The 9,870-nt window shown below is 58.3% G+C and overlaps 1 protein-coding gene across 1 annotated transcript; it reads left to right on the top strand.

The window, feature by feature from the left end:
- Positions 1–288: 288 nt before the first annotated feature.
- On the top strand, positions 289–6,812 carry LOC134055565 (serine/threonine-protein kinase pim-1-like). The gene is made up of 9 exons (XM_062511969.1): positions 289–335; positions 2,834–3,080; positions 3,197–3,247; positions 3,421–3,787; positions 4,431–4,610; positions 4,871–4,958; positions 5,550–5,586; positions 5,986–6,119; positions 6,740–6,812. Exons 1-9 carry the CDS (start codon positions 289–291, stop codon positions 6,810–6,812), a joined length of 1,224 nt encoding a protein of 407 aa, XP_062367953.1.
- Positions 6,813–9,870: the final 3,058 nt, after the last annotated feature.

Raw genomic sequence — 9,870 nt, 5'->3', positions numbered from 1 at the left:
ATGGTCGTGAGGCAAATGAGGGAAACTTCGGACCGTCTCTTCCAGATGACAGGAGATGAATTCCCAGAAGTGGCTGTAACGGCCATCTATGGGGTTGGGAGCATTTTGGAGTCTGGGGATGCTTTTGGGGTGTGCCAAATGGGTGCTGCGGGGGCACTTAGAGATCCTGGGAGGTCTGGGGGACACATACGTGACATGTGGTGGGTGGACACTGGGGTTCTGTGAAGCCCCAGGGCATGACGGGCGTTGTTGTCCCAGCTCCAACGGGGCTCAACTGGGCCGTGGGGCATGACGGGAGCCACAGGCAAAAACAGAAAAGATGGCGCCGACACCAGGCACCGCCCCCAAAGTGCCAAGACCCAGCACTGATTGGTTGTGTGCAGTGATGGGCGGGAGTCTTGGCAAATGGGAGGCACCAGAGGCAGGAGCCCACTCCATCCCCAGTACAGCCCCGTACAAACCCAGTGCCCCTCCAGGTCATCCCAGTACACCCCAGTCCCACCCAATACACCTGGCTTAGTTCCCAGTCCATTCCAGTTCCTCCCCGTATTATCCACAGTAGGCGTCAGTGTCCCCCAGCCATCCCCACAGTGCGCCCTGTGTCCCTAGTTTGTCCCAGTACTTCCAAGTATCAATCCCAGTATGTCCCAGTAGTTTTCAGTGCAACCCCACAGTCCATCCCAGTCCACCCAGATTCCCCCTCAGCATTCCCCATGTTCCCACGTTGACCCACTCCTCCCCAGTATCACTCCCAGTATGTCCCAGCGTTTCCCACAGTGCTCCCAGTGTCCCCCAGTATGTCCCAGTTCTCCCAAATGTTTCCAAGGAAACCTGAACTTCTCACGGTTGCCGTGGCACACAAACCCAGCCGTGGGATCAGTGCAGTGTCCATGGCCCTGTACAGCCCCTGGCAGTGGCCCAGTGCAGGATGCGATGATGATCCACCCGCAGAGCTGGCCCAGGGCAGGCTCTGCAGTGCTTTTGGTGGCACCTTGGGCAGGCACACTCCTGAGGACTATGTCTGTTTGCAGTGGAGAAAATTAGGAGTTTTAGATTGTTTAAAAAAATTAAAAAGGGAAAACATCTCTTTGCCTGAGCGCAGCCAGTTCTCCAAGCAAAGCAGGTTCCAGATGAGGGAGGACAGACGGGATGGGGCTGGGCAAAGTGGAGCAAGGTTGTCCACACTGGGTCAGACCTCAAGGCACAGCTTCTCTGAGCAGGCCAGACCTGCCGAGGAGAGACCCTGGATCAATATCAACCACACAATGCTCTAATCACCTCTGCTCTAAAATCAGCAGTAATAAAATCCACCCTTTAAAACTCCAATGGATATTTCTCCATAACTGCAGCAGAAAACCTTCCTCATGGACTGCACCAGACCAGAGGGAAATCAAGGCAGAGCCGTGGTTTGTCAGGACTTGCTTGATCCCCGTGAGCCCCGTGGTGCATTTGGTGCTGAGTCCTTGAACCTCAGGGCCTAGGAGGAGATTGCACAAACCCTTCGAGGAGTCCAATTCAGAAGAACCTTTCAGCTGCTGCCCATGCCTGTGCCTTGGGCTGGCCCAGACTCCTTCTGGGGGATGTGTTGCACCTCAGCCCTGCTCTGGGAGAGAAATTCCTTCTCCTTGTTTCCAGTCTGGGCCTCCACAGCTGCCCTTGGTATTAATTGTTTCTTTCTCTGGATATTCTCTGTCAAAAGAGCCATCATCTCTGAAACTGCCCATCAATCCCTCCCAGGGCTCTCCTCTGCTGTCCTCAGTCTCCAGCCCACTGAGCACAGAACTCCTTTCTCCACTCCTTTGACCACTATCAAATGGTCATGTGCTTGAGGCCATGGGCACCTGGACAAGAAGGACAGTTCTTTTCCATAGAAAGGAACGTAGGGAGCCCCAGTGTTTCAAAGGCAGGGAAGAGTCGGCCCTCAGGAAGCCAAGGTAACCTACATATGCCTGGCAGCTTTTGTCTGGGAGCTATCCTTGTATATATCCAGAATTTCAGAGGCAGTATCCCAATCTTGGCCGTCAAGGACTGTGCTTGAAAGATGTTTTATTCTCCATGGAAAGAAAAGGCTCAGGGGCTGCCCCCGGGGTGCGCGGGGCTTGGCACAGGGCTGAGAAGGCAACGGAAAAACGGAAAAACGGAAAAACGGCCATGGGGACAAACGGCCCCAGGGCTTCAGTTGCAGTTGCAGCAGCAGCAGCAGCAGCGGCAGCAGAAGCAGCAGCAGCGAATCAAGCGACTTTGTCGACCCTCTGGATCTCCTCTCCCTCTCCCGCAGTCCCACAGCCTCTCTCAGTCTCCGTTTCCCGGTGTCTCCCTCCTCTCCCAGTCTCCCTCTCCCCGTTCCGAGCCGGCTCATGCCCCCAGCCCGCCCTCGGCCCCGAGCGGGGCTTCCCCGTCCCCGTCCCCGTCCCCGTCCCCGTCCCCGTCCCCGGCCGTCCTGCCGCGGTCTCTCCTCCGCCCGGCTCTGGCTGTACTGGCAGTGGCGCTGCTGGGCGGGGATCAGTGCCTGGTGCGGCATCGCCTCCCTTTGGCTCCGCCTGCCCCGGCCCCGGCCCCGGCCCCGGCCCCGGCCCCGGCCCCGGCCCCGGCCCCGGCCCCGGCCCCGGCCCCGGCCCCGGCCCCGGCCGCAACGTGGGCTCCGACCTCGGCCTCAACGCGGGGTCCGGCCCCCACCCCGGGCCCGGCCGCAGCCCCAGCCCCAACGTGGATCCCGGTCCCGGTCCCGGTCCCGGCGCCGGCTGCTCCCGGAGCCCGCAGAGCGCACACAGGGCGCGGCCGCTCCCGCCGCCTCCGTTGGGGCTTCCCCGGCCCGAGCTCCGCCGCTCGGCAGCGCGGCCGCTGGCCCCGAGCCGCCGCTGTCGCGTTCCAAAGAGCGAACGCCAGGGGCTGCCCGGCCCGGGACGGCTGAGGGGCGCTCGGGGCCCGTGTCTGGCCCCGGGCCGAGCGCTGACAGCCGCGTCTCGCCGGCAGGGAAGGTGGAGCACGGCATTAAGGAGCGCTACCAGCTCGGTTCGCTGCCGGGGCGCGGCGGCTTCGGCAGCGTCTGGGCGGCGACGCGGCTCTCGGACGGCGCCCCGGTGAGTGGAGGGGCCGGCGGCGGGCGGAGGAGGAGGAGGCTGAGGAGGGGTCGGGGAAGGATGGGGCTCGGCAGGGCGGGCGGCGAGCTAAGCCCTCTGCTCCCCTTGGCTTGCAGGTGGCCATCAAAAGGGTGCCACGGAACCGCGTCCGACACTGGGGTGAGCTGGTGAGTGAGCGGGGGTCAGCGGGAGAAGCCGGGGCGTGCGGGGTGGGCATGAGCCGAGGCCCAGCAGGGTGGACAGCGCGTGTGGGGCCAGCAGAGCATCCCGGGCTGGGTGAGGGCTTCCCGAGCCCTGGCACGGCATCAGCCCCGCTGACGGCATCGTGGTCCTCCTGCAGCCCGACGGCACCAGCGCACCAATGGAGATCGTGCTCCTGGACAAGGTGTCCACTGGCTTCCCTGGTGTTGTCCAGCTGCTGGAGTGGCTTGAGCTCCCCAGCGACATCCTGATGGTGCTGGAGCGCCCGGAGCGGTGTCAGGACCTCCGTCATTTCATTCGGGCACGGGGGTTCCTGTCCGAGGAGGTGGCGCGGCAGCTGTTCCGCCAGGTGCTGGAGGCCGTGCAGCACTGCACCAGCTGCGGAGTCCTGCACAGGGATGTCAAACCGGAGAACATCCTCGTTGACCTGGCCAGCGGGCAGGCAAAACTGATTGATTTTGGCTGTGGCACCTACCTGCAGGACACAGCCTACACTCACTTTGCAGGTGAGCCCACACAGCGCCGTCTTCCCGCTCCCAGCATCTCCTGGCCCAACAGCTCAGGGCCCAGCCTGGCTGTGGGAGCGTGGACTCTCCTTTTTGCTGCCAGTCATGGCACTGAGTCTTCAGCTGAGTTGCTTTCCACTGGGGGCGGCTGGGGGGACAGCTTCCAGCCCTGCTGGCAGCCTTTGCCAGCCGCTGTGCCCAGGACTGGGGCTGGGGCAGCCAGCCTGACAAAAACACCCATGGGTGGGGGTAGTAGGGGAGCAGGGGAGGGGCAGAACCTGCGCACCCGCTGTTTTGGTGTGCAGGTGAGAAAGGGCTTGCACTACTGTGCTCACCTTGTTTGCCTTGGCCTCATAATTGTTTTTTGGGGCAATGCAGGCAGGGAGGATGGAGACATGGATTTCCCCACCACTGAGTGGGTTTTTCCTTGTCATGCTCAGGCCTTGCTAGGGCTTCTGCTGCCCTCTTGCAGCACCAGTGGCTTCTTTTCCAAGCCCAAGTTTGTACACACGTCCCAGGTGCTGGCCAGAGGCAAGGGGTCACACCATGTGCCATTGGTGCAGCCCTAGCATGGCCAAGGATTCTGGGGCCAGGCTCTGGGAGCAGCAGCATTCCCCTGATGAACTCCATCTCTGTCCCATAGGAACACGGTCCTACAGCCCCCCGGAATGGACCCGCTTTGGCTGGTACTATGGCAAGCCAGCTACCATCTGGTCCCTGGGCATCCTGCTGCACCAGATGGTCTGTGGGAAGCACCCTTTCAGGAGGGGCCGGAACATCAGCTGGAACCATCAGCTCTCACTGCCACAACGGCTCTCTCAAGGTGAATCCTCATCTCTGGGCACGGGGGGAATGGGAGGCAGTGCTGGGAGACAGCAGTGGGCTCGTGAGCATCCCGCTCTGGCAGCTGCTGAGCACGTGGCACAGGTCCTGCTCTCCTGCTCTCCTCCAAAACAAAGAACTGATGGGAGGCTTTAGGCCCAGCTCTGAGCACACGCAGCATGGCTTGGGCATGGGAATAATGGGGCAAAGCAGACTGCAGCCTCCTCCAAGTGACCGGTGGTTTCTGCTTTCTCTCTCCAGACTGCCAAGATCTGATCAAAAGGTGTTTATCCATGCTCGACAAAGAAAGGCCCTCATTAGAAGACCTGCTTTGTGACCCTTGGATGCAGCAAATTCACCTGACGTAGAAGAAGGGAGAGAGCCACAGGCGCACTTTGATGCAGGGCTCTGGTAAGTTCCAGCTCCACACAGGCCTTGGCAATCAGAAGCAAAGAAGCCCAGACTGTTTTGTCCTGCCTGTGCCACTGCACCCAGGTCATCAGATGGGAACACCCAGCCCTTGGGCTGGAGCTGAGCTGCTCTCTGCCCAGCACTGGTGGCCACCATCTGAGCTGGTTTGGCTTGTCCTGGTTCACTGACAGCTGGGGCCCTGGGCAGAACACTGAGAGCCTGGTCTCCCCCCCAGGGAAGGAGAAGGAGCCCCTGGAGAAGCTGTAGCAGGTGGGGCTGCTGCTGCTGGGGACAGCGAGGATGACATCAAGGATGACAACCTCTTCCTCCACCTGGCCACTGGCAAGCTGAAGATGACAGACTTGGATTCTGGCACCTTCTTCAAAGCCAGGCTCCACACAGCAAATTTACAGATGAGTCCAGACCCAGGGGGATGCTCCCAGATTTGGGCATTGCACAGCCTGCCCCGGAAACAAAGGTTCCCCCTTTGCTGGGGAGGATAAAATTGATTCTTCTGTCGTCTGCCAAGCTGCCTTTTGGCAGGACTGGGGGATGGGCTGGGGTGGGTACGAAATGGGAGTTGGCTCCTGGCCCTGCCAACAGCCCCCAGCACCCACCGTGCCCCAGCTGGGGCTGGGGCAGCCAGCTTGACACAAACAAAGCCCCGTGGTGGGAGCAGAGGTGGGGCTCCAGAATTGTGCTTGGCTGCTTTGCTTTGCAGGCAAGGAAGGGCTTGGGCTGCTCCACTGCCCTTGCTTGCTTTGGGATCACCATAACTTTTGCGGCAGCGCAGGGGGAAAGGGAGAAAGCACGGGCTTCTCTCAGCCATGGGTGGCTTTTTCCCTGGCATGTAGGGTTGGACCTTCCTCAAGCCCTTGATAGAGATAAGATTTTTTACCATTTCTCTTTTCCCCCCCTTTGCACTGTAACCTATTTTCATTATTTTGTTGTTTGTTTCTCTAAAGGAAGTGTTCCAGGTGGGGTCCAGTGTGGATCAGGAGGTGCTTGGGACCAGCTGCGGTGTGGACGGGCCGTGCGCTTGGAGAAGGCTGAGGACATCGTTTGGGACCAGCTTTTCTGCCAGCAGCGATGGCATGAGGTGAGTCCCCGTCTTCTTTGCATGGTGGGATAAGAGCTTTTGGGAAATGGCAGCAAACACCGGAGCATCCTGCTGTGGCAGCTGCTGAGGAGGAGGATGTGCCATGGCTGGCTGCAGGCTGGGCACATGTCCTGCCCTCCTGCTCTGCTGCCCAATGAGGGGCAGCAATGATGGGCAGCTTTGGGCACTGCTCTGGGCATGGCCAGCGTGGCCTGGGCACCGTGGGAGCTGGGACAAGGGTGAGCCTTCAGGAGCCTTCAGCTGACGGGCAATTTCTGGTTTCTCTCCTTGCAGCCGGGCCCTGTGGATGCTGAGGCTGCTCTGGGCTCTGCCAGGGCTCTGCTGCAGCTCAGCACCGGGCCCGAATCAGCCAAAGGAGAAATGGTGTGACCTGCAGCACAGACTTGCTTGAGCATTTTGGCAACGCAGCTCAAGTTTGCAGAGTGTACACCTCCAAGGGAAAACAAAGTAAACCTGTTCAATACCTTCTGAAATGAAATCAATCTGGAACGACCCCAAATGACATTTTCAGCTTGCACAAGCTGTAGCTCAGCCCTCCTCTGAACAGTTCTCTCCCCCACCTGCCTTTTACTTCACAACTGCTCCCTCCTTTCCCCCAGTGAGTTCCCAGCCCATCACAGTGTCCATCACGTTGTTGCCTTCCTTAATGCCCCTCACCACGAGGAACACTGATCCCCAGGCTTAGGATCTCATGCTGTCACTGGCTGAAGAGCAGCAATGTCTCAGAGGTCCAGTGAGATTTTAGTGTCATTCAGAGCTGCTCTCCAGCCCTCAGTTCTCCTCACTGCTGAGTTCCCACTCCCTTTTCCTCGTCCTTCCAGCAGGATGAACTCTGTGAATCCCCCTGAGCTTCCCCACTCTTCCCAGCCCACCCATCCACCTCAGTTAGGCTGAAGCTGAAGCTTCTTTGTCTCCTCTGGCACAGCAGTGCAGTCCCCTGTGCAGGGAGCCCCAGCCCCAGAGCACAGCACACAGCAGTGCTGGGCTGGACCAGCTCCCCTCCACCCCTGCCTTGGCTGTCTGTGGCAACTGAATGCTCCCTGTTTGGAGCTGTCATTGCAGGACGGCCCCAGGGCAGAGCCCAGCCGGGCTCCCACTGCATCCCCTGAAGCTTGGGGCAGACACTGGGCCCTGGGCTGAGGTTCGTGGGGAGCACCCATAGCTGTGGCTTGCAGTCAGTGTTTGCAAGCCTTGTGTTCTCATCTCCTGCAGCCTGTGGGGAAAACAACCTGTGCTGCCAGGCCAGCACTGCCCCTCTGGGCAGGGACAAGGCTGAAGGGCTTTCCCATTTCAGAGCAGCCAGCATTGAGCCTTGGCAGGGCCTGGCACGGCTGGAGCCAGGTTTGTCTCCCGTCCAGGACTCACTGCTCACCCACCCCCACTGTGCTCATTTACCCATGGACAGAAGGGTCTGTCTATGCCAGGGGCTCTGGGATGTCTCTGTACCCATGGACTGAAGGGTCTCTCTGTGCCAGGGTTTCCATGATGTCTTTGTACCCACGGGTGTAGAATGAACACAGAGACTGAAAAGTGTCAGTCACGTTGCTTTCACACTCCTTCTTTTCTGTACAAGACACATCCATGTACTCCACCATGTATGGCTATATTAAAAGGGTTGGAAAGGATAGAGATTTCCCACCGAGCTCTAACTTTGGCATAACTCACCTTGGAAGCCAGTGGCCGGGGGATTTTTTTCACAACTCTGTGAGTAGGTGTCCAGGAGCTGAAGGGAGCAGCATTTAGAAGCAATTTCATGCCGGATTTCTATGCAGGAAGTGGAGTTGACAACCATCTGCATCTCTGCAGCTGTGCTGGGACTCTCTTCCCTCCACCTCTGCTCACAGGCACTGCCCCTGCAGGGACAGAAAAGGGGGAGGAAGACCTGTCTTGGTCACACAGGGCAGAGCAGGACGCTTTATTGTACCTCAATGCACAGTGATCATGCCTCTTTACTGTCTGCTTAACACAAACACAGTACCTGCTGATGTAGCAATACTGTGACTAAAGGCATCCCTCTATGGAAAATATTATCAAAAGATAAGAAAAGGAACACACCAAATAGAGTAAGAAAAAAGACACATGGCACAAAGCAGTCTGGGCAGTCTGTAATGAGTTCCATTCTTAAGTTTATACAGACAACAAACAGGCACTTTATTAATAGTTTCTGGGAAGCACAGAGTTGTTATATTTCTCAGGGCATCCTCAAGCTCAGGCTGTAGAGAGGGGAGGTGCAGTTTTGGAGGCACCACCAAGTAGAGAACCGACAGTGCCAGACCCAGGGATGGGCACCAGGGTGGCACAGGTGACCTTTAGGTTTTGCAGGGCCCAGGAACAGAACCAGGGCTGAGGTCACACTCTGTGGGCTGAGGCAGAGCCCCAGCCAGAAATCCCCCCCTGACCCAACAGCTCTGCAGTGGTGGCCACCAGGCCAGCTTGCCAAGGGAGGCTTGTGGCCATGCCCTGCAGGGAGCTGCTGCTGCCAAGGTGCCTTTGGCGTCTCGGGCTCTCCCTGGCACAGGTCCCACCACGGCACTCTGCTCTCGTGCCCAAGCACAAAAAATTCTGTTTAAACAGAAATATGATTAAGAAAATATTATTCTTCCACATCCAGACCACGCTCCTGAGGAGCCTCCCACCTTTGCTCAGCCTGGCCACACACTCACCCACTGAAATTGCCCACAGCTGGGCTTCACTCAGTTTCCAAAACACCAAACATCTTGGGGGAGAGCTGAGAGGAATCATGTAAATGTGGGGGACCTCATCGTGGAGCTACCAGTCCCCAGCCTGACTTGCTTGGCTTTAGGATTGGTGTTTTTGTGTCACTGGGTGCAGGGAACGCACAGGGGCAGCAGAGGACAGCCAGATCCTGCCCATGGGACACACAGAGATGTTTGCAGAGAAACACAGAGGCCAAGACAAATGGACACAGAGAAACACACACACACAAAGACATGTGACACATGGCATAGCTTGGCTGAATGAGTTCATTGATCATTTAAGGGAAATGGCCCTGGGCTCCAAGGGGATGACAGGTGTCCTCCAGGGACGATCATCTCCTCGTGCTGCTGGAGAGGGACAGGACATAGGAGTCACCAAGACTTCCAGTCCTAAAAGACAGGGTCAAACAAGACCCTTCCTTGTCCACTGGACATGTGAAAATCCTTATCCCCACTCCTGTCTCTGCAGGCACTGCTGACCTAGTCATCCACAGAGGCAGTCAGGCATTTCTGTCACACAACACCCACCAGCTTTTCAGCCATACAGGGCTGGGGACTAAAAGGACTTATTAGAGATTCACTGAGGGCTGCTGGGCTGGAGTGGGAGGCAGGAGAAAAGAAGAGGGTCCGTGAGAAGACCTACGGGGAGCAATGGGGTGCAGGAGCTGCTGTGCTCCTGCCCAGAAGCACTGGGGTCCTGGCCAAGAGGCACAGCTGGGGCAGGGGCTGCATTCTAGGTCATCCAGGGTGGTCCTGGGGTGACAGGGATCAGAAGGCAACAGGGGCCCTGGAGAAAAGGGTTCCCTGGGAAAATTCCATGGGGCAGGGGTGTTGTCTAGGGTATCAGTAGGGGTGCACTGGGCTGTGCTAGGACAGACTGGGATTGCCTGGAGTATGGTGACCATGTGCAGATAGGGTCTGAAGCCGGCAGAATTCATGATGCCCACAAGCAGGGTTTTCAAGATCTCAGCATTCTCTTAATCTGTCTCCAGAAGCACCAGGAGACCTTGCAG

The sequence above is a fragment of the Cinclus cinclus genome, chromosome 33 (assembly GCF_963662255.1).
Source record: "Cinclus cinclus chromosome 33, bCinCin1.1, whole genome shotgun sequence".
Lineage (NCBI taxonomy): Eukaryota > Metazoa > Chordata > Aves > Passeriformes > Cinclidae > Cinclus > Cinclus cinclus.
The sequence above is the reverse complement of the archived record's forward strand: the minus strand, read 5'-3'. Positions and strand labels throughout refer to the sequence as shown.

Coding starts and splice junctions, on each gene's coding strand:
- LOC134055565 (XM_062511969.1), top strand. CDS start 289: ATGACGGGAGCCACAGGCAAAAACAGAAAAGATGGCGCCGACACCAG. Junction 3,081..3,196: donor GGCTCTCGGACGGCGCCCCG/GTGAGTGGAGGG, acceptor CTTGGCTTGCAG/GTGGCCATCAAAAGGGTGCC. Junction 3,788..4,430: donor AGCCTACACTCACTTTGCAG/GTGAGCCCACAC, acceptor TCTGTCCCATAG/GAACACGGTCCTACAGCCCC.